The sequence below is a fragment of the Cetorhinus maximus genome, chromosome 1, assembly GCF_964194155.1.
Source record: "Cetorhinus maximus chromosome 1, sCetMax3.hap1.1, whole genome shotgun sequence".
In the NCBI taxonomy this organism is placed as follows: domain Eukaryota; kingdom Metazoa; phylum Chordata; class Chondrichthyes; order Lamniformes; family Cetorhinidae; genus Cetorhinus; species Cetorhinus maximus.
Genome location: NC_135879.1, coordinates 168391736 through 168416141, shown reverse-complemented (window position 1 = coordinate 168416141; position 24406 = coordinate 168391736). Strand labels below are relative to the sequence as shown.

The 24406-nt window shown below is 42.3% G+C and overlaps 1 protein-coding gene across 2 annotated transcripts in view; it reads left to right on the top strand.

Moving 5' to 3' along the window:
- Positions 1-17223, top strand: part of LOC144685179 (interleukin-6 receptor subunit beta-like) — a 154408-nt gene extending 137185 nt beyond the window's left edge. For both annotated transcript variants that reach the window (XM_078549626.1, XM_078549625.1), the window contains 3 exons: positions 1138-1231; positions 8517-8598; positions 11895-17223. In XM_078549626.1, the coding sequence (XP_078405752.1) occupies positions 1138-1231; positions 8517-8598; positions 11895-12563 (845 nt within the window). In that variant the 3' untranslated portion in view covers positions 12564-17223. The remainder of the gene's footprint in view (positions 1-1137; positions 1232-8516; positions 8599-11894) is intronic.
- Positions 17224-24406: the final 7183 nt, after the last annotated feature.

The window sequence follows — 24406 nt, the reverse complement described above, 5'->3', positions numbered from 1 at the left end:
TCATACACATGTACACTTTCTCTCACACACACTCCCTCACACTCACTGTTTCTCTGTCTCACATTCATTCTCTGTCTCTTCCAAACACACACTCTCTCACACACACACACATACACACACACATACACACACACTCGCTCTCTCATCCACACGCACACTTTCTCTCACACACACCCTCTCTCTCACACACACACTCCTCACACGCACTCACCCTCTCATACACATGCACCACACTCTGACTCTCTCTCTCACACAAGTACACTGACTCTCTCACACACACTCACACTCAGTTTCTTTCTCTCACACACATGCACTCACTCTCTCATACACATACACACTTTCTCTCTCACACTCGCTCTCACACACACATGCCCTCTCTCACTAACTGTTTCTCTCTCTCACATTCATTCTCTCCTTCTCTCTCACTCACAAACATATGCACCCTCTCTCACACACACACACACCACCCTCTCATACACACACCACCCTCTCACTCTCTCCCATACACACGCACCACACTCTCTCACTCTCTCTCCCTCTCTCTCACATACTCTCCCTCTCCCACACACTCTCCCTCTCTCTCTCTCTCTCCTTCCCCCAAGTCCCCGGCAGTCTCTCCTTCCCCCATGGTCCCTGGCAGTCTCTCTCTCCTTCCCCCATGGTCCCCGGCAGTCTCTCTCTCTGTTCCCCTCACACCGGAAACCTCTGTTTTTCTCCAGCATACTCATCGCCACTGGTGTTCATTGCTCCTCCAATCACAACCTGTTTCTCTCCCACATTTGCTGTTAAATGAGCCTATCAGCAGCAAATGCAGGAGAGGAATAGCCAGTGATTGGCAGAGCAGCCACTTGCAGAATCTTCAACTTCACTTAAATGTCTTACCGGTATTTTGAACAGTGGTTCGGGGGCCACAATCTGGCCTGTGGGTCTCAGGATGGACATTTTGTTTAGAAGGTGATCTTTACCAGAATTTTCTGGTAAAACTTTCAGTATCTGTAAATGGAACAAAATGGTGGATACACAATACTGAGGGAAGTCTTGTCAAATCTAAAGGGAAATACAAGCATTATAAGTTGATGATCTGTGTTGTGACTGGTATTGCCTTAAAATAATAGCTAGTTTATCATTTTATTACAGAGCAAGAAGATACTGTGGTGGTTGTGGTGCCTGTACTTGTCTGCTTCCTACTAATAGTAAATTTCTTGATAATCTGTTTCAGAAATAAACATAGGTAAGTATATTTTGATGTTTGACGTTTCAAATAATAATGGGTAAGTTCTGGTCATCAGCACTGCAGGCACAGACCTTCACACACAGTGCATGTGGGAAAAATCAGGCGATTGGGTTGATTTTCCAACAACTGAATTGAATGGGTGGGAAATGCTGGATAGTTCCTGTCCAATTCTCCAATACTCATTCCCTGTGCCTGGAGCTCTGTGCTGGCAACACTGAATATGGAAATTTACACAATGTAAAGTTGATACATATTCTGTGACATTGCAATGTGTATCACATGATGCTTGAGGACAAGTTTGTGGGTTGGAATCTGGAATGTCTGATGTCAGTAGTCAGTGATGGGACTGGTGGTTACACTTGCAGCACTGGAACCTCGTTCCCTTACAGGAAATGGGTGTTATAGGCCACAAAGAAAGTATAGGGGGGAAGGTGATCATATTTTAAGGAGAGGACCACTCTGGAGCAGTATTTTTCCTTCAGGGTGGGCCTCCTGGAAGTATCCTTACCACACTTAATGTCTGGGGTGTCCTGTTCCATATAACACCACATATGCTCTTTACAGTAATGATCATTGAACAATGATCAGGAGTGGGAACTCTACATGATATACCCTCTTACTAGCCAAACCATACTGACACTAACTGTACACTATTGTACTCTTAGAAAAAGATTTTCCTTATTGTTTATCCAAAATTGTCCAAAAAACTCTCAGAAATTGGGGGGGTTGGTGTGGGGGAACGGGGTTAGAATTTTACACCCCTCTCCCCCCCACCCCTCCCCTCTTTGCTAGCATATTTGCAGGTGGCGGGCATGTAAAATAGAATGGGCACCCTCGAGCAGTCTCCCATAATACGGTGGGTGGGTAAGGCATCAGTCAGCCTGCCTGCCCTTAAGCCTATTGAGGCTCTGAACTGGCCAGTTAAGGGCCTGTTTCCGCCTCTGCCACAATAAGATATGAGGCTGGGGGAGGCAGAATGAAGGAAGCCAGCCACTCCTTCACGACCTTGGGCTCAAAAGCGGGAAGGATGGGTGGGTAGCTCTCTTGGGGGGGGTGCCCTGCATTTATCGGGGAACTCTCCCAAGATGGTACCCCCTCCCCTTTGTGCCCCTTCCACTGGCCTCCAAAGCCCTCCCCCCCACCCCTCCTCCACCACCACCCCCCCCCTCCAATAGAATCCCTCCAATAGAATTCCTCCAATAGAATCCCGTTATTTAATCACTAAGAGGAGTATAAAAAGGTGAAAGGAAACACCCACTCTTGGTGTAAAGTCAGGTTATATATAGAAACATAGGAGCAGGAGTAGGCCATTCGGCCCTTCAAGCCTGCTCCGCCATTCATTATGATCATGGCTGATCATCCAAGTCAATAGGCTGCTCCTGCTTTCTCCCCATATCCTTTGAGCCCTTTCGCCCCAAGAGCTATATCTAACTCCTTCTTGAAAACATACAATGTTTTGGCCTCAACTACTCTCTGTGGCAACGAATTCCACAGGCTCACCACTCTCTGGGTGAAGAAATTTCTCCTCATCTCAGTCCTAAATGGTCCACCCTGTATCCTCAGACTGTGACCCCTGGTTCTGGACTCCCCCACCATTCGGAACATCCTTCCTGCATCCACCCTGTCTAGTCTTGTTAGAATTTTATAGGTTTCTATGAGATTCCCCCCTCATTCTTCTGAACTCTAGCGAATATAATCCAAACCGACTCGATCTGTCCTCATATGTCAATCCCACCATCCCAGGAATCAGTCTGGAAAACCTTCGCTGCATTCCCTGTATAGCAAGAACATCCTTCCTCAGATAAGGAGACCAAAACTGCACACAATATTCCAGGTGTGGTCTCACCAAGGCCCTGTATAATTGCAGCATGACATCCCTGCTCCTGTACTTGAATTCTCTCGCAATGAATACCAGCATACCATTTGCCTTCTTTACCCCCTGCTGCACCTTCAGGGACTGGTGTATGAGGACACCCAGGTCTCTTTGCAAATTCCCCTCTCTCAATTTATAGCCATTCAGATAATAATCTGCCTTCCTGTTTTTGCCACCAAAGTGGATAACCTCACATTTATCCACATTGTACTGCCATGCATTTGCCCACTCACTCAGCTTGTCCAAATCACACTTAAGTATCTCTGCATCCTCCTTATAGTTCACCCTCCCACCCAGCTTTGTGTCATCTGCAAATTTGGAGATATTACATTTAGTTCCCTCATCTAAATCATTAATATATATTGTGAATAGATGGGGTCCCAGCACCGATCCCTGCGGTACCCCACTAGTCACTGCCTGCCATTCAGAAAAAGACCTGTTTATTCCTGCTCTTTGTTTCCTGCCTGCCAACCAGTTTTCTATCCATCTCAATACACTACCCCCAATCCCATGCGCTTTAATTTTACATGTTAATCTCTTACGTGGGACTTTGTCGAAAGCCTTCTGAAAGTCCAAATAAACCACATCCACTGGCTCCCCCTCATCTACTCTCGCAAAATTCCAGTAGATTTGTCAAGCATTATTTCCCTTTCATAAATCCATGCTCACTCTGTCCGATTCTGCCACTATTTTCCAAGTGCTCAGCTATTAAATCTTTTATAATGGCATCTAGAATTTTCCCCACTACCGACGTCAGGCTGACAGGTCTATAATTCCCTGTTTTCTCTCTACCTCCCTTTTTTAAATAGTGGGGTTACATTAGCTACCCTCCAATCTGTAGGAACTGTTCCAGAGTCTATAGAATCTCAGAAGGTGACCACCAATGCATCCACTATTTCTAGGGCCACTTCCTTAAGTACTCTGGGATGTAGACTATCAGGCCATGGGGATTTATCGGCCTTCAGTTCCATCAATTTCCCCAACACCATTTCCCTATTAATACTGATTTTTTTCAGTTCCTCCCTCTCACTAAACCCTGTGTTCCCCAATGTTTCTGGCATGTTATTAGTGTCCTCCTTTGTGAAGACAGAACCAAAGTATGTATTTAGTTGGTCAGCTATTTTACTTTGTTCCCCATTATAAATTCCCCTGTTTCTGACTGTAAGGGACCTACATTTGTCTTCACCAATCTTTTTCTCTTCACATACCTATAAAAGGTATGTCCTTTCTACAGTCAGTTTTTATGCTCCCCACAAGCTTACTTTCGTACTCTATTTTCCCCTTTTTAATCAATCCTTTGGTCCTCCTTTGCTGAATTCTAAACTGCTCCCAATCCTCAGGTCAGTTGCTTTTTCTGGCCAATTTGTATGCCATTTCCTTGGATCTAATACTATCTCTAATTTCCCTTGTAAGCCATGGTTTGGCCACCTTTCCTGTTTTACTTTTGCACCAGACAGGAATAAACAATTGTTGCAGTTCACCCATGCGCACTTTGAATGTTTGCCATTGCCTATCCACCGTCATCCCGTTAAGTATCATTTCCCAATCCATCATAGCCAACTCATGCCCCATACCATCGTAGTTTCCTTTATTAAGATTCAGGACCCAAGTCTCAGAATCAACTATGTCACTCTCCATCTTGATGAATAATTGTATCATGTTATGGTCGCTCATCCTCAAGGGGCCTTGCATAACTAGATTGCCAATTATTCCTTTCTCATTACACAATACCCAGTCGAGGATGGCCTGTTCTCTAGTTGGTTCCTCAATGTATTGATCCAGAAAACCATCCCGCATACACTCCAGGAATTCCTCCTCTACGGTATTGTTACTAATTTGATTTGCCCAATCTATATGCAGATTAAAGTCACCCATAATTACAGATATTCCTTTATTGCATGCGTCTCTAATTTCCTGTTTAATGCCATTCCCAACATCACCACTACAGTTTGGGGGTCTATATACAACTCCCACTAACGTTTTTTGCCCCTTATTGTTTCTCAGCTCTACCCATACAGATTCCACATGGTCGGAGTTAATATCTTTCCTTGCTATTGCGTTAATTTCCTCTTTAACCAGCAATGCAACTACACCGCCTTTTCCTTTTTGTCTGTCCTTCCTAAATACTGAATACCCCTGGATGTTCAGTTCCCATCCCCGGTCACCCTGCAGCCATGTCTCTGTAACCCCGACTATATCATATCTGTTTACATCTATTTGCGTGGTTAATTCATCGAATTTTTTGCAAATCCTCCTCGTGTTACTTGTCCTGTTCCCACTATTTTTCACTGAGGCCCTGTTTGATTCTTGCCCTTGATTTCTCTGCCTATCACTTTTCTTATTCCCCTTTCTGTCTTTTGTCCTTGTCCTTGATTCCACCCCCTCTATCTCCTTGCATAGGTTTCCATCCCCCTGCCATTTTAGTTCAAACCCTCCCCAATCACTCTAGCAAATATTCCCCCTAGGACATCAGTCCCAGTCCTGCCTAGGTGTAACCTGTCCAGTTTGTATTCTGCTGCGGTTAATGAGCCACAGCTTTTCATGGGTGTCCAGTGTTGGACTTCTGGACCTGTCCTTTGTTTGCCTCACTTAGCCCAGTGATAGCGCCGCACTATATGGCAGAGGACATCCTAATGGCGAAGATGAAAATTTGGGCTGTATTTTCATCATTGAAACGGGGAGCTCAAGTCAGGAAATTTCCCAACTCAACAGATCCATTTCTTTTGAGAGGGCTCTCACCTGCTATATTTTCATTCCAGGGAGGCAAGGGTGAGATGGAGTTAGGCCCCCCCAGCCTTGGGATGTTGCCACAGTGATGGGCGAGTGATGAGTCAAACTGGTTCAAAGGCCCGTCTCAGCTCTTTGAGACTTCAGCCCAGTTGCATTAATGGACTTTAGGCCATCTAGCCCTCACCCCTCATACCTCTACCCAACCCCATGCCACCTCCATGCCCCTATAAAGCCATGCCCCCACACTCCCATGCCACCTCTGTACCTCCTCATACTCCCATGCCCTTTCATAACCCCATGCCATCTCCATGCCCTTTTGATGCCTCCATGTATCCTCCATACCCCTGTTCACCCAGTATCCAGGGAAAATCTCAGGAGTCAAGTGGAGATGAAAAAAATTAACCTTCTAAACACCTAAAAGAACTACCACTGCACACTTGGTCTGTTTCTCATATTCATTCATGGATGTGGGCATCACTGTCTAGGCCAGCATTTATTGCCCATCCCTAATTGCCCTTGTGAAGGTGGTAGTGAGCCGGCTTCCTGAACCGCTGCAGTCCATGTGGTGTAGAGGAGGGAATTCCAGGATTTTGAGGCAGCGACAGTGAAGGAACGGTGATATAGTTCCAAGTCAGGATGGTGTGTGACTTGGAGGGGAACTTCCAGGTGGTGGTGTTCCCATGTCTCTGTTGCCCTTGTCCTTCTAGGTGGTAGAGATCATCGGTTTGGAAGATGCTGTCAAAGGAGCCTTGATGAGTTGCTGCAGTACACCTTGTAGATGGTACACACTGCTTCAGAGTGGAGGGAGTGAATGTTTAAGGTGGTGGATGGGGTGCCAATCAAGTGGGCTGCTGTGTCCTGGATGGTGTCAAGCTTCCTAAGTGTTGCTGGAGCTGCACTCATCCAGGCAAGGGGATAGTATTCCATCACGTTCTTGACTTGTGCCTTGTGGATGGTGGACAAGCTTTGGGTAGTCACTAGGTGAGTTACTTGCCGCAGGATTCCTAGCCTCTGACCTGTTCTTGTAGCCACAGCATTTATATGGCTAGTCCAGTTCAGTTTCTGGCCAATGGTAATCCCCAGGATGTTGATAGTTGGATATTCAGTGATGGTCATGCCATTGAATGTCAAGGGGCAATGGTTAGATTCTCTTTTGTTGGAGATGGTCATTGCTTGGCACTTGTGTGGCGACTGCTTCAGTATCTGAGGAGTTATGACTGGTGCTGAAAATTGTGCAATCGTTTGTGAACATCCCAATTTCTGACCTAATGATAGCGGGAAGGTCATTAATGAAGCAGCTGAAGATGGTTAGGCTTAGGACACTACACTGAGGAACTCCTGCAGCAATGTCCTAGGACTGAGTTGATTGATCTCCAACAATCACAATCATCTTCCTTTGTGCTAGGTATGACTCCAACCAGTGGAGAGTTTTCCCCCAATTCGCATTGACTTCAGTCTTCCTAGGGCTTCTTGATTCCACACTTAGTAAAATGCTGCCTTAATGTCAAGGGCAGTCACTTTCAACTCATATTGAAAAAAAAACTCATTCATGAAACCTATCTAAAAAATTTAAATCCCCTCAAGTGGTCAATCTGTTGTAAAAACAGAAGAACTTCTATTCACTAACCACATCAAAGACAACTAATCCTTGAATAGCCTCCTAAAACTCTTCATCAAAATGTGAACTCAGCCGCCTGCAGCAATAAGTGGTTTGTAGGTTTTGAAACTCAGCCAAGCATTCATAATGGACTCAGCTGTAATAACGACCCATGGGAAATATCAACAGTGAAGTCTATTGAAACTGCAGGAACAGGTTTTTTTCTAAGCTATACCAGATGGCCTGTCAATCAATGCACTCCAGTGTCTATATTTTCACTCTAACTGACAACTGCAGTCTGGTTTTTTTTTCATTTTTAAAGGGCTAGGGTTTTTAATCACTTCATATCATGACACTTAACCAGACATTAACTGCCCTGCAAGAGCGTTTATGCCTCCTCCACAAAATAATGGTTCTAACTCTGCAGGCTAAGGTCCTTGGGATAGCGAAAATGGGGTCTGTTTGAACTCAACATTGATTTTCAAATAGCCCTACTGAGTTTGAGTTTCCCATCTGTGTGATTCATGCCTGTCTCCTTTCCCTCTCCTGGCAAAAAAGATCTGTCAAAAAGGGGATGAGACTTGTGCATCCAGGTCCCATCCACCATTTTTAAAGGCCTTTTGAGTCTGTCCAATTCTATGAAAATCTGGCCCTTTTTGTTCACAAGGACAATAAAGGGGTCATTTGACTTCATTAGTATTGGTTTTATATACTGGAGACATAGGGTGGAAGTTTACGCCTCCATCATGGAGGGGCGGGGCCATAAAAATGTGGCGAGCTGTTCATGAGCCCATTGACTTTGGCGGGAGCGTAAAATCCTGCTGGCGTAAAATTCTGCCAATGGAAGTAGCTTATACTTGTGGGACTTTGTCACTAACTCTTATATTCCACTTAAGTGGTAAGCTTTGTTTGTACTTTGCTTATATCCATAGGTTGAGTTTAATAACGTAGTATTGTGTTAATCTGAAATAGGTTTTTCAGTTCTCACATTCCTGAGGAAACTGAGTAGGTGAAAACTTGTAAAATGTTTTATTTCCCATGACCAAGATTATAAATATAATAATCATCTCTGACTCTTTTAGGATTAAAAAGCGCATTTGGCCTGATGTTGCAGATCCAGCAGGCAGCACTTTGGCTGATTGGTTTCATGAATGTCAATATAAGGTATACTTATTCTGCCCTTACGATTTTGATTTGTAGAGGAGGTTTTAATTTGGTACAGAAACAGAAAATGTTGGAAATACTCAGCAGGCCAGGTAGCATCTGTGGAGAGAAAAAGAGAGTTAGCATTTCCGGTGGAAGACCTTTTGTTTATTTTTCCAGCTTCTGCAGTATTTTGCTTTTATTTTAACTTGATTTGTATGTTTGTGACATCTTTTGAAGACAGAGGAACTGATTTGCATAATCTAATCTAAATATAATTTATTTTGATTAGAAAGTTTATGTGATGTGGAGTTAATTATTTTTTGTCTAATAGTCCTTATCATTATATCACTTTGGGTGTAATTTATAATTTGGTGATGATACAGGTAAAACAGATGGGTGTTTTTCTAAATTCAACAGAAAAATCCACATTTTCTCCATAAATTTTTATTTTCTACCTTGAAATGATTTTACTGTAAAAAGTTGTCACATTCTTTTAACAGCTTAGATTCTGATCTTTCTCATTTGCACTTTTATTAGGTACCATCTAGTTGTCTATCACAAAAATAAAAACAGTGATTGAATGTTTCATAAAATATATGCAAGAGATTGATACTAATGTGTCCTAATTAATAATACTTCTGGTATATATTATTGCTGCAAAGTTTCTGTAATATATAATCATATGTTGCTCTATAAAATATCCAGGCAGTCATGGCCCACCTACTGATTGCACAATGGAAGATGGTTAGAGTTTAGTGAGTGGAGATGATTTCTCAGGACTGGTGATGCATCACAGCACCTGCTGACCTCACCTTGCTTTACTCTATAATGTGTAATTTACTCTGTGTGCATGTCTCACAATGTGCTGGAAGTGTCAGGGACACATCATTAGGTAGCATGCAGCCAGCAAAGGACTGTTGGCTGCCATTTCCAAACATGGCAGAGGTGGGAGGAAAAGGGTGGAGATGATCAACTTCTTTTTTAATGAAAAAGCTGCCTCTCCTTTGGTGCTCATTCGCAATGTGTACTTCTTAGGTGTGTTATGACTGGATACAGCATTTAATTACAACTCAGTTGGCCTAATGAGCCTAGTGTACAACTCGTGCATTGATTTCTAGCCCCATTTGCACTTACTGTTCATACTGAGGCATGCTGAGGTCTTTGTAGACCTCCGGCCTCTGTGCTTGATTTGCTGGAGAGTGAGCTGCCAGTATATTTCAGTGCATTGGCAACTGCCATTGTATTATCAGCCCCTTTAATTTAAAAACATATAGCATGGGAGATGTGGTTAAAACTGTTAGTGTACTTGGATGTACAAACTTGTGGAGCTAATTCGAATTGCTTGATATTGATTATACATAAAGGAGAGGTCAGTGGTAGCCATGAGAAGGAAAGCAGTGATAACCTGCTGTTAGGTAACCAAGATGCTTGTACTTTACAGTCAATGAATTATTTTGGAAAGTAATCTGTTGTTTCATAGACAAATGTGGCAGCCAAATTGTGTATTGCAAGGTTCCTAAAATAGTGCATTAGACAAATAACCAGTTAATCAGTTATGCTGGTCTGACTTGGGGGATAGATGTTATCCAGGGCACCATAAGGATTCCCCGCTTTTGTTTGAATACTGTGAGGCATCAGCAGGCTGATGGGGCCTCTGTTTAGCTCCTCATTCAAAAGACAGCTCCTTCTTCAGCACAGCACTAAAGTGTTTGCTTAGATAATATGCGCATGTCCTGGAGAGGGACTTAAACCATCAAACTTTTGACATGGGTGAGAATGCTATCACTGAGCCAAACTGACACTTACTAGCAATAGAAATGGCACTGAGGAGAGCTCCATTCATTACTTATTAAAAGCCAATTAGCATTCAGAATGTAGGATGTCATTTGTCACAGACAGAATTTATGTGCTCTCTTACTGTGATCCGTATGTTTTATATAGACAGAGCGGTGCCTTTTCTTATCCTGTTTGAGTGTGTATCCCAATTAAATAATTCAACAACAAGCTTTTGTGAGTTTAAAAATAAAGGTTATTTATTCTCACACACTTACCCTGAATTAAATGTAACATCAGACATGCTCATTCTCTCACACATACACAGAATCACAAAAATTAGATACAGATAAAAGTCATGCATTTTTAAAGGCTACAGTTATGTCAGTCTCTGGTTTATGATTCCTGGTCTCCTGCATGGCAGGCTTGTAGTTTCTTGGATGGTTTTGATGCTTTTAAAGTTGGAATGATGGTTTTGTAAAGGAAAGGGTTCACAGCAGGTTGTGAGGTTTCTTGTGGTTGAATTTCTAAGGGGTTGGTTCTCAGGTAAGTTTTAACTGGAACACATTATGTGTTTTGGCTACCTGATGTCTCACAGCTTGTTTATGAATCTGGTTCAGATGGCTGTATAGCTTGTTTGATGGCTTTGGTGGAACTAAAAGAATCAGCTAAGAGCTGTTTGCAGTAAGCAAACAAAGGCAACATAGCTGTCTCACCATGCGACTTTTCGCAAGTACAAGTCCTTCTCCAAAAAGATGTTGTGTTCATGTTGATTCCACATTCTGAGCTGTGGGTTAACACCTCTGAGAGATTGAGACAGTCATCATACAGTGGGACAGTGATAGGGGCTATTCATTTCTGTCTGTCACCAATTGAATTTCAATCTTCCCTTTTGTTAAGTATGAAAGTGGGAATCAGGCAGTCTGGAAATTCCATGTTCTTTTATGTTGGCCAGTCCTTAAACAAAGAGCTGTGTGAATTCCATGGGTGGCTGCGAATGTCCATATTTAATTAGGTATTCACTTGAGGCTTGGTACTGTCTGTAGTGCAAATGTCAAAGGTCACATGATTTGCAGCATTCATTAGTTTGTGTCCAGCTTTTAAAAGTATTGATTGAAATTTTATAATATACTGGGCATGACACAAGTTATCATGAATGTTAACTCCATTTAAAATGAAGGTTAGAAAATGACCATCTAGTGTAAACCTCAAGCAGTATGTGACTGACTACCTGCTGGGGAAGTGCACTTCACTTCTAGTGATTCATTTTAGTCAGTTAGTGCCAATACAGAGAAAAAACCAAAATTAGTTTTAAGTTGTGCAAATCTTTGTGAAAATAGTGGCATGGACTAGAAAAAGATATGATAACTGACTTAGCAAATCAGCATCCATAGACTCATAAAGAGGATCAACGATAGGCTCTGGGTGGGAAGTGGCAATGGCACCTTGGAAATAATACAAAATCACAGGCAGATAGCAGTATTGGAGAAAAGAGAATATTATTTTGCCAGAAGGATTAACTTCTTCCTTTCTCTTTCAAGAATGGCCAAACCCCTAAACTACTGAATCCAGGGAGTGACTGCAACACTGACTTCAGCACGGTCGAAGTCTTATCTCTGTCTGAGGAAAGCATGCTACAACCTGTAAGGAAAGAAAAAACTTCACAACTTCACACAGCAGAATTAGAATGTTCCCTTACTGTGTCTCCCCCTCAACAGAGCACTTCAAATGGTGAAAAGACCAATTTGTTACAGTCTATGAATACTGTAATGTACACGGTCTTGGAGCAAGGCTACAAAAGCCAAATCCCTGACATTAGCAGGTCATTGTCAAAACAGCCGCTACTTTCAACTACTTCGCAAAAAAGTACAAGCGACTTTGAAACTGAAATAAATGCAGTTGATGGAGCGGAAGAAAACTGGTGTCCACAAAATACTGATGAAAATGATGTGTTTCAACCAATAGCTAAAACCAATCCATATTTGAAGAACTCCTTAAATGTGACGGAGTCGCAAATTGCACCAGGTCTAGATAGCTCAAGTGATCCTGTGTTTGATAATTGCTGCAACGTGGACAAAAAAGTACAAGGAGATACTGAAACTGTGGATCTGAACCTGCAGAGTTCTCAGCAAAATGATCAACTAACTAACCCAGTGCAAACTTACATTACAGTGGAATTACTGGGATTCATGCTAAACAATGAAATGTAACTGACTACCTGTTGTACACAGCAAGCCTTTCACATCAGAAACCTTATGTTTTCAGAATTATAAAGAAAAATAAGTGCACAGCAGGTCTGTTGGGATATGAAAAGAGAAAAATATGTTAATATTTCTGCAATTCTGACAGGACATTAACCAATTTATGTCTCTTTTGGATTCATGTCCATTATTTTTATAATTTTATCTCAGCATTTGCAGTTTTTTCTTTTTAAATACTTTTTCTGTAGACCTGAGCCACAATTGTTCTTAAGTTGAGTATCAATGTAATGCTTGTCAGAACCATTATAAGAGAATAATTTATATAACAGGCTCCAGTTACCATCCGCCACCTTACCCTCAACAACAAAATTTGAGTCATACTATGGCCCCTGCCCTCAACAGTTAATCCCAAAATGGAGGAGAGGGTTACAAGACAAATATTGGGGAACAATGCAAGCAAGAAGACTTAAGTCTAAAATATGTATTTGTGTACAAATCCTTAATGTGCTGACAATACATCCCCTTGTCTATTGGCTTAACAGAAACTACACCAGTGCTACACAGTGCAACATCATGGCCCAACAGTGTCAGTATGTGTTGCAGTTGTACAACACATTGATGAAGATAGTGATGTTTGAATTTAATGGAATTAAATATATGTAACAATTTGCTCAAGGCCTGGTTGTGGTTAGAAAAGGCAAATAATATACTAGAATATCTCGGGAGAACAATAGAGTGCAATTTGAAATGGATTATATGACTGTTAAGGATGATAATTTTAAGTTCAAATTCTTCTCTATATCTGTAACCTCCTCCAGATCAACAGTCCTCTGAGATCTCTGTGCTCGTCCAATTCTGGCCTTTTCTGCCTCCATGTGCTTCATTGCTCAACCATTGGAGGACAATTTTTCAGCTGCGTGAGATCAGAAATTCTTTCTCTAATCCTCTCCCATCCCTCTCTCCTTCCTTTAAGTCGCTCGTTAAAATATGGCCCTTTGACCAAGTTTTATTCACTTCTTGTATCTCTTTATATGGCTTTGTGTGAAATTTTGCATTTCTGTGAAGCACTGTGGGGAATTTTTACTACTTTAAAGGCACTATATAAATAAAAGTTGTTATTGTATAAGGTATTTGTAAGTCCTCCACCTGGAGCAACAGTTAGGTCACTTGTCCAACAACAACAATGTCCCAAGGAGTTTTACGGGAGCATTATAAAACAAAGTATGATGCCAAGCCACATAAGGCGATATTAGATCAGATGAACAAAAGTTTGATTGAAGAGGCAGGTTTTAAGTACTGTCTCAAAGGAGGAAAGTGAGGTGGAGAGGTGTAGGGAGGGAGTTCTAGAGCACTGGGGTCTGGACAACTCAAGGCGCGGCCAACAATGGTGGAGCAATTATAATTGCTATGCACAAAAGGCCAGAATTTGAGGAGTGCAGATGACTCAGAGGGTTATGGAGCTGGAAGAGATACAGAGCTAGAGAGAGGCAAGGTCATGGAGGGATTATGGATGAAAATTTTAAAGCCATGATGTTGCTTGACCAGAACTCAATATGGGTCAACGAGTACATACATGAGAGGAGAAGGGAGGTCAATCATCTCAGTTCCAGGACATTAATGTAGGAATTCTTCAGGGTAGTGTCCTAGGCCCTACCATCTTCAGCTGCTTCATCACTGACCTTCCTCCCATCATAAGTTCAGAAGTGGGGATGCTCGATGATGATTGCACAATGTTCAACACCATTCACGACTCCTAAGTTACTGAAGCAGTCCATGTCCAAATGCAGCAAGACCTGGACAATATCCAGGCTTGGGCTGAAAAGTGACAAGTAATATTCATGCCACACAAGTGCCAGGCAATGACTATTTCCAACAAGAGAGAATTTAACCATCATCCCTTGATATTCAATGGCATTACCATTACTGAATTCCCCACTATCAACATCCTGGGGGTGACCATTGACCAGGAATGGAACTGGATTATCTATATAAATACTATGGCTACAAGAGCAGGTCATAGGCTAGGAATCCTGCAGCGAGTTACTCACCTCCTGGATCCCCAAAGCCTGTCTACCATCTACAAGGCACAAGTCAGGAGTGTGATGGAATACTCCCCACTTGCCTGGATGAGTGCAGCTCCAACAACATTCAAGAAGCTTGACACCATCCAGGGCAAAGCAGCCCACTTGATTGACACCACATCCACAAACATTCACTCCCACCAACACAGATGAACAGTAGCAGCAGCGTATACAATCTACAAGATGCTCTGCAGGAACTCACCAAAACTCCTTAGGCAGCACCTTCCAAACCGAAGACTGCTACCATCTAGAAGGACAAGAACAGCAAATACACGGAAACACCACCACCTGAAAGTTCCCCTCCAAGACACTCACCATCCTGACTTGGAAATATATTGCTGTTCCTTCACTGTCGCTGGGTCAAAATCCTGGGACTCCCTCCCTAACAGCACTGTGGGTGTACCTACACCACAGGGACTGCAGTGGTTCAAAAAGGCAGCTCACCACCACCTTCTCAAGGGCAATTAGGACGGTCAATAAATGCTGGCCTAGCCAGCGACACCCACATCCCACAGATGAATTTTTAAAAATGGGATTTGCTGCAAGTTAAGACACGGGCAACAGAGTTTTGAATAGCCTCATGTTTCCAGAGGGTAAAGTGTGAGGGATCAGCCAGGAGTGCATGGGAATAGTTGAATCTAGAGGTAACAAAGTCATGAATGAGGGTTTCAGCAGCAGATGAGCTGAAGTTAGGTGATGTTATAGAGGCGGAAATAGACAGTTTTAGTGATGGTCAGAAGCTCATTTTGGGACCACATGTGACACCAAGGCCGGGATTTTCTGAGGTGGGTGTGTAGAGTTGGGAAATTACCTGGCTTGGCGCACCCATCTAGGGAGAAACTGCCCCAAAAGGCTGTATTTTTGTTCTGGGGAGTGGGTGCATGTTGGGCCCTCTGTTCCCAGAAACAATCCAGAGACAGCTACAGGGGCTGCTGAATCCCAAGACTGGCTGTTTAAAAGGCCCGCTCCTAGTTTGTATGTTAATAGCTCCTTGATTTTATCCAGAGAGTGTTCATGCTGCACAGACCATAATGACCTTGGATTTGATTCAGGCATTACTGGGTTACCTGACCTTTGACAGCATGGTGATATTGTCCTCAGCATATCCTTGCAAAAATTGATCAGGGTTTCTATTTCTGATGCTATCCTCTGAATCCTTCTGGAATGAGGAACAGGTACATATGTGGACTGGTTCAGCTGTAATGCCACTAGTTTTGAATGACCTGCTGACACTCATTAGCCCCACGGAATTGAGGAATATATGACTTCAGGACTTCCAAAAGCATTTCACAACCAAATTATAATAACTTCAAGTGTGTAATGTAGCAAGATGTGGCAGCCAATTTATGCACAGCAAGGTGCCACAAACAGCGATGAGTTAGAAGACTAGCTAAACAGTTATAGTGATGTTGCTGAAAGGATAAATGTTGGACAGGACACCAGGATGAACCCTTTGATCATCTTCAAGTAGAACCTTAGGATTTTTTACTTCTACCTGCTAGGGCAGGCAATGTTTCAGTTTAACTCCTTATCTAAAGGACTGCACCTCAGACAATGCAGCACTCCCTTAGCTAATTGTTGCAGTGTCAAAATGGATTATATTACCAATTCTTGGAGTGGCGCTTAAATCTAGCAACTTCTGACTTCGAGGCAACATTGTTACCACTGAATCAAGCTGGACATGATGTAGTTTTGATTGCTCACTCCAAAATTCCTCACCTTAATTTCATTGCAAGGTAACAAATGGAGGCAAGAGAACTTGTCACCAAAAAGGCTAAATTGTGAACTTATTATTCAAATGAAAAAACAAAGGAAAGGATCAAAGTGCAGGACATTACAAAAGTTGAATGGACTAGAAGAGAGGATTTAAGTTATGAAATAATGGCTAAGTCACCCTTATTCTTGAGTTTTAAAGAATTGATAGAAGTTTATCTTCACTTTTGGTAGGGGAGAAAACTGGGGGCAGTGAATAGGCCCCCTGTCATACAAGCGGCCCGACCATAGAAGAAGGGGTTGAAAGAATATTAAAGGTGCCCTATTTATAGCTCAGAGAAAAGGAAGATCAGTGCTGTAATGAATTTAAACATATAGACTGCATTAGATGAGATAAAGGAATACTGAACAGGGTTGTCATCATAGTTTAGAAAGGTAATGGGTATGTTTGATAGGCGTAAAGGAGAACAGGTTTGATATTTGTTCAGAGCTGACTAACTGCCTTCTCCTGGTAGAAGCATTAATCTTACATATACCTCTTTCCTGGGGCTAAAAGGAGAAAAACTCAACACAGTATTATTGGTTCTGTTAGCTTTTCTGCTATCATGTACACGTAGGTATATTTGGTGAGGATAGTATCTCACCTGGGTATACCTTCCTTGATAAAATAGACAAGATATTCATTGTTCAGTCTTTAAGAATGACCAATTGGGTGGGATTTTGAGAACTGTTGGTATTCATGGAACAATACTATGCCTGTTATATAACTTTATTTGTTTATTGTGTATCCTTTGCGATATCAATATTAATTCTTATAGAACCTATGGTAAAATTGTATTAAAGAAAATGAACAAATTACAGAATATATATTGTAATTTTCTGGTGGTGTTTACTCAAATCCACACCTTCATATACTATGGGCTGAGTAATACGCTCCCAAAAACAGGAGCGATTTCCGCACAGGGGAATATTATATTGGGCATGATGATGTGGGCAGTGTTTCCGATGTCATCACGCCGGATTCGAACAATCAGTTATGCGGACGGAGTCAAAAGTTGGAAATCCACTTGCATTATGTAAATGTTAATTAAGGTATTAATTAAGGTCATTAACTACTCAATTGATTGCAATAATAGGCTCTGAAGGCAATAATACACCTTCAGGGTCAGAATCATGCTGTGTGGTGAATCCGGTGCACCGGAGTCGGCTGCGCGCCCGCCAAACTGTCAAAGGCCTGTTAAGGCCATTAATAAACTAATTGAAGCAATTGTTAGGGCTGCCTGTCCAACCTTATGGTTGGGGGGGCAGGCGAAGAGCCCAGGCAGCCTTCGCATTTTTCATGAAACCTCATCCATGGCTGGGATGAGGTTTCATGAAGGATTGATTAACGAAATAAAAATTTTAATCAAAATTCATAAACCTTTCCCAACTCATGTGACACTGAGCGGACATGTCTGAATCATTTTTTTTCTTTTTTGCAATGTTCATACTGAAATTAATCTACCTGAGGCAGGTTCGTGCCTCTGGGAGATTTCTGCACTCTTTTGCACGCATGTGTGAAAGAGCATAGGCCCCTACTCTTCCTCCTCCCGCCGCCCGCAGAGGTAGCGCTGAACACTTCCGGGTATGTGTCACGCTGGGCGGACCTTAATTGGCCCGCCCACGTAAAATGGCGGTGCGCAGCCGATTGCGGGGGGCGATTGGCTCCGCACCCGCCTGCTCCCAACCGGTCCGCCCGACAGGGAGAAAATTCTCCCACAGAAGATATTGGAGACTAGGACAGATATTAAACATGAAGAAAGAGTTAACTGAGTTAAGATGTTAGGAGAAATCGACACATGAATCTGTTGGACGCAATTATAAGTTTTCTTTAAAAAAGGTTGTGAAGATACAGGATAATTACATTCCATTAAAAACCCTGCTGGTGGTTTTAGGATTCTATGGAATTAAATTTCAATTAAAATTGAAGAAGATGGCCTATAAAAACTGAAAAAAATATAATTAAAAAAACAAAGGAGCAGAATGAAATATTAAGAAAAGGTTAAGACCTGGCTTAAGAAAAGCAGAAAGAAAGTATGAGGAAAATTTTACAAAAGGCATCAAAGGAACTGTAAAATATTTTACAAGTATATCAGTAGAAATAGGATTGTTAAAAGTGAGTTTGTTTGCGAGAGGTGAGGATTGCCAACTTGCAGACGATTAAAAATGGCAGAATTATTTAAAATTGTATTGCTCACTACAATTCCCACCAGCTACCTGCATGGATTTTATGTTCATGCTGGCGTGTTTGAAGACGGGGGAGCTCTTAAAATGCAGCGCGTGGGGCCTACCCATCACCTTCCTGCCTGCCCCTGACCTGTCTCCCATTTTATGGGGGTTGGTGGGGGTTTCCGGCAACCCCTCCATCCTTGGGCTATCGAGGCCCTTAAATGGCCCATAAATGACCACTTAAGTACCTCATCCTGCCCCCGCTGCTATTTTACTTGTGGCAGGGGGAGGCCCACGTTGAGCGGATTGCCCAGCAACCTTTACTGGGCAGGTTGATATCGGGCAAGGGGATGGGGACCTCCTTTGTGGGTCCCATGTGCGCATTGGAGGCAGTTCCCCTCCCCCCTCCAAGGGCATACCAGCCCATAACCCTCCCCATTGGCTTCTCAAACTCAGCTGCCCACCACCCCTCACTAGGGCCTGCCAATACACAAGATTTAGGGCTGAATTTTATATTTGGAAATTAGGCCTACTACCACCACCCCACACGTGTAAAATAGATGGCAACATGTAGGCAATACGGACATCACTGTGCCAATCTCCCAAATTACCGAGGCATGCAGGTGCAGAAATCAGCAGCCCGCCCAGCATTTATTAAGCTAGTTGACAACCTAATTGTCTGAAATTTTTCATTGTCCGCTACACTTAAGAATCTCGACACCATTCAGGACAAAGCAGCCCGCTTGATTGGCACCCCACTCACCATCTTAGACATTCCTCCCTCCACAACCGCCACACAGTAGCAGCAGTGTGTACCATCTACAAGATTCACTGCAAGAAATCACCAAGGCTCCTTTGACAGCACCTTCCAAACCCACGATCTCTGCCACCTGGAAGGATGAGGGCAGCAGATGCATGGGAAGACCACCACCTGCAAGTTCCCCCCCAAACCACTCACCACTCAGACTTGGAACTACATAGCTGTTCCTTCACTGCTGCTGAGTCAAAATCCTGGAACTCCCTTCCTAACTGCACTGTAGGTGTACCTACATGACATGGACTGCATCAACTCAATAAGGTGTCTCACCACCACCTTCTCAAGGGCAATTAGGGGTGGGCAATAAATGCTGGCCTAGCCAGCGACGCCCACATCTATAAACGAATAAAAAAAGTGTAAGTTCATATGTTGCCAAGCTTTTTTCAGTCTTTTTTCACCCCCTCTCTCTTAATCCAATTTTTCCTTTCCTCTCTTTATTTTTCTTTCTGAACCTGAACTGACATTGAATTCATTAATTTACTTTCTCAGTTCTTCCTGTGCTTATTTCCCAATCCTTCAATCTCAATGATTGAGGAGATGCTGTGTTTTCCTTACTGCACCATTATCAGCCCCCACTTTCAGCAACTTTGTGGATATTTTCTTTGACATGATGGATGCAGGGGCAAGTCTAACTAATGGAAGGCAGCTTCCGACACTCTGCCACAGCAAATTCCATCCCCAGTTGCAATGCATTGAATTGAAGACAATCAACCTGCTGCTGTTGGAAATAGAATTTAGTGGAAAATACTTTTCAGCACTTGTTAACTTTGGTAGTTGTTTATTTGAGAAAATAATTTGAAATTAAGTTCGCAACGAAATTAATAAATCACAATTAGTTAGATATGCAGAACTTTGAATAAATGCCTTTCCCCTTTGGTCTTTTCTTGTAAGGAGAAACAGCTTCAATGTAATATACTCCCCTCTCAAGTTATTGTGTAAATATTGTTTAAATGATCTTTTCCATCTGTTAGGAAATACTTTATAATTTAAAGTTCTTGTTAGTCTAAATCTAGGAAACAAGCCAATACACTGGCTCCAAGGATGTGTCAGCCTCTCCATCGCTATAAGGTTTGATTGACATTTTTTCACTGCTCCTAGAAGCTGAACTGAAATTGTCAGGCGTTTGAAAATTCAGCCTTGGCCCAGAAAAAACAATATGATGGAGTGATTGCATCAACATATTAAATGGTTAGCTGCTGACTGTCCACAGTGACTCAGTGTCTTCATGGCAGCCTGAACTAAGACTGTTTAAAGGTCAAAGTGTTTAGAAATCCTCTTTCCAGAGAGAGAATCAATGCTGCTTAGCTAATCCCATAAACTGCAGAAAATACCCGTTTTTAAAGACCTCAATTTCTTAACTCCAGTAATTTCATTATTAATGAAATTAATTTTATTCCAGATTTATCCATCAGTTGAATTTAAATTCCCCCAAAAGCTGTGGTGGAACTTGAACTCATGTCTCAAGAGCATTAGTTCAGGCATTTATAATACTAGTCCAGTAACATTACTGTCCATAGTTTTTTAATCCTTATATTCAGTCCTCTATAGTATAATTTGTATTATTGCATGAAAGACATATGTTCAATTTGTTAATGAACAGAATAAACAGCATTGCCTTAAAGCTGAACTAAATGCGTAAATAAAATGACCCAGGAGTGCTCAGAACTTACCAAAGGTTAGGGTTTTGAAAGTGATGGCTGTATCATTTGTACCTCCTTTTGTTGTACAAGCCATGACTTTTACCCAGTACAAGGTATTGCCCCTTAAGTTAACTAGAGGGCAAACAGAGTACAGCTGAGGAAACTGAGTGCAGACTTGGAGTTTGATGAGTGGGGGAGTTTTGTGTTAATTTGGTTCTTAAATTTTGCTATTAAAATCTAACCTAGTTTGTAATTATCAGTAACTGGAAAGTACTGTGTAAGCAGGTGAAGTTCTTTCTTTCTTGCAGCTTAGACAAGGATAAACTTGCTCACAGCTAACTGGTTGAATCTGGTTACTAGAGCCCTGTTCAGTTTACTATAAATTCAGGGTTTCTTAGTGCAGCCAAGGCAAACTGAGTGCAGGTGAGAAAACTGATTGCAGACTTGGAGTTTGGTGAGTGGGGGAGTTTGGTGAAGGGGAGGGGAAGGAGTTGTGTGTTTCCTCTTTCTACTTTCTCACCCTGTAGGAGTTGGATCTTGCTCTACTACAGGGAAAGGAGCCAGCTGTTTGGTGGGTATCTTGTAAGTGGGTAAGTTCTATTTTATCCCTAAAGTTTAAAATAGTACACAACTTGGTGGTAAAGTTAATAAAATATATTAAAAAACACCATAAATAGGTAATTAATATAATGAAGTAATTATTTAAAACACATTAAAGATGGCATTCTTCTGCTGCATGTGGTATCTCCTGGATAACATTGTGATCCAGGGCAATCGCGTCTGCAGTAAGTGTTTGCGGCTTGAGGAACTTAGGCTCAGTCATTGAGCTGGAGGCTGCGACACATCAGGGAGGGGGAAAGTTACCTGGATGCTTTGTACCAGGAGGCAGTCACACCACTGAAGATAAGGTCTTCTGATTTGGTCAGTGGCCAGGGACAGGAAGGTGTGACTGCAAGTGAGGCAGGTAAGGGGACCCAGAGGGCAGGAGTGCAGGAGTGTGAGCCTCTGCAATAGTCTAATAGGTTTGAGGTTTCTCGGCTTATTTGGATTAGAGCAGGGGCTGCAGGGTGGATGAGCAAACCTACCATGGCACCGTGGTACAGGAAGCCATCCAAGTGGGGGGAGCAAAAAGGAACATAGTGGTAGTGGGGGACAGTATTGTGAGGACGATTGACACTGTTCTTTGCAGCTAAGAGGGAGAGTCTAGACGGCTGAGTTGCCTGCCGGTGCCAGGGTTCGGGACATTGCTCAGGAACTTGCAGGGAGGATTCAGTTGTCATGGGCCATGTAGGTACCAATGCCATAGGTAGAACTAGAAAAGAGGTTCTCGGTAGACAGTATAAGGAGCTAAGCACTAAATTGAAAAGCAGAACCTCAAAGGTTATAATCTCTGGATTATTACCTGAACCGCAAGCAAATTGGGCTAGGGTACATAAAATTAGTAGGATGAACTTGTGGCTCAAAGCCTGGTATGGGAGAAGTGGGTTCTGCTTTGTGGGGCATTGGCACCAGTACTGGGGAAAGTGGGGGCTGTACTGTTGGGACGGCCTACACCTGAACCAGGGTGGGGCCAGTGATCCTGTAACTGCATAACTAGGGAAGTGTAGAGGGTTTTAAACTAAATAGTGGGGGCAAGGGATCAAATGTGAAAAGATGTGGTATATCAAAGTGTAGAGACAAGGTAAGAGAGGAAAATAGTAACATGGGAAATGAGGGTCAGAAAATGGCAGGAAAGGACAGAGAGAAAAAAAGCTAAGAATGCACCAAGAATCAAGACTAGGATGTTACAAAGATAACAAAAAGACTAAACTAAAGGCTCTGTATCTGACTGTGCATAACATTCATAACAAAGTAAATGAACTGATAGCACACACTGAAGTAAATAAATACCTGATAGCCATTATGGAGACCTGGCTGCAAGATGAAAAGGACTGGGTCCTGAATATTGAGGGATACCTGACCTTCAAGAAGAAGAGGAAGCTAGGTAAAGGTGGAGCGGTAGCACTGTTAGCCAATGATGGCATTTGTGCAAAAGTTGGAGATGACCTTAGTTCAGGAGATCAGGATATAGAATCGGTTTGGGTGGAGATGAGGAATAGTAGGGGGAAGAAGTCACTAGTGGGAGTGGTCTACAGGCCACCTAACAGTAACCACAATGTAGGACAAAGTATACAAGAAGAAATATTGTGTGCTTGTGACAAAGGGACGGCAATAATCATGGGTGACTTTAATCTACATATAAACTGGAAAAATCAGATTGGCAGTTGTAGCCTGGTTGAGGAGCTCATAGAATGCTTTTGAGGTAGTTTCTTAGAGCAGCATGTTCTGGAACCAACCACAGAGCAGGTTATATGAGACTTGGTATTGTGTAATGTGACAGGATTAATTAATGACTTCAGAGTGAAGGCACCTCTAGGTAGTAGCGACCGCAATATGATTGAATTTTACATCCAATTTGAAAGGGAGAAGAGTTGGGTCTAGGATTAGTATTTTAAACTTCAATAAGGGCAACTATGTGGGCATGAAAGCTGAGCTAGCTGAAGTGAACTGGGAAACTAGGCTAGGGGATAGATCAATAGAGAAACAGTGGCAGATATTTAAGGGGATTTTTCAGAACTCAGAATAAGTACATTCTTGCTATAAAGAAAAATTCTAAAGGGAGGACCCAACATCCATGGTTAACTAAAGAAATTAAGGAAAGCATCAAACTTAAGGGAAAAGCATATAACTGCGCAAAGATGAGTGGCAGGTCACAGGTCAGATGATTGGCCAGAATATAAAGGACAGAAGAAAATGACTAAAGGGTTAATCAGGAGAAAGAAATTAGAGTATGAGAGGAAGCTAACTAGAAATGTAAAAATGGATAGCAAGTGTTTCTATAGGTATTTAAAAAGGAAAAGGGTAAGTAAAGTGACTGTTGGTTCTCTAGACCATGAGAATGGGGAGTTAATAGTAGATAATAAGGAAATGGTGGAAGAAATTAACAAATATTTTGCTTCTGTCTTCACTGTGGAGGATACAAAAACCATTCCAGTAATAGCTGCGAATCAGGAGGTGGAAGGGAGAGGAGAACTTGGAGAAATTATAATCACTAGGGGAAGTGGTACTGAGCAAACTGATGGAGCTGCAAGCTGACAAGTCTCCGGATCCCGATGGACTTCATCCTAGGGTTTTAAGAGAGGTGGCTAACGAGGTAGTAGATGCTTTGGAGTTAATTTTCCAAAATTCCCTAGATTCTGGAAAGGTTCCATCAGACTGGAAAGTGGCAAACATAACCCCTCTATTCAAGAATGGAGGGAGGCAGAAAACTGGAAGCTATAGACCAGTTAGCTTGACGTCTGTTGTGGGGAAGGTGTTAAGAGTCGATCATTAAAGAGGTTATAGCTAGGCACT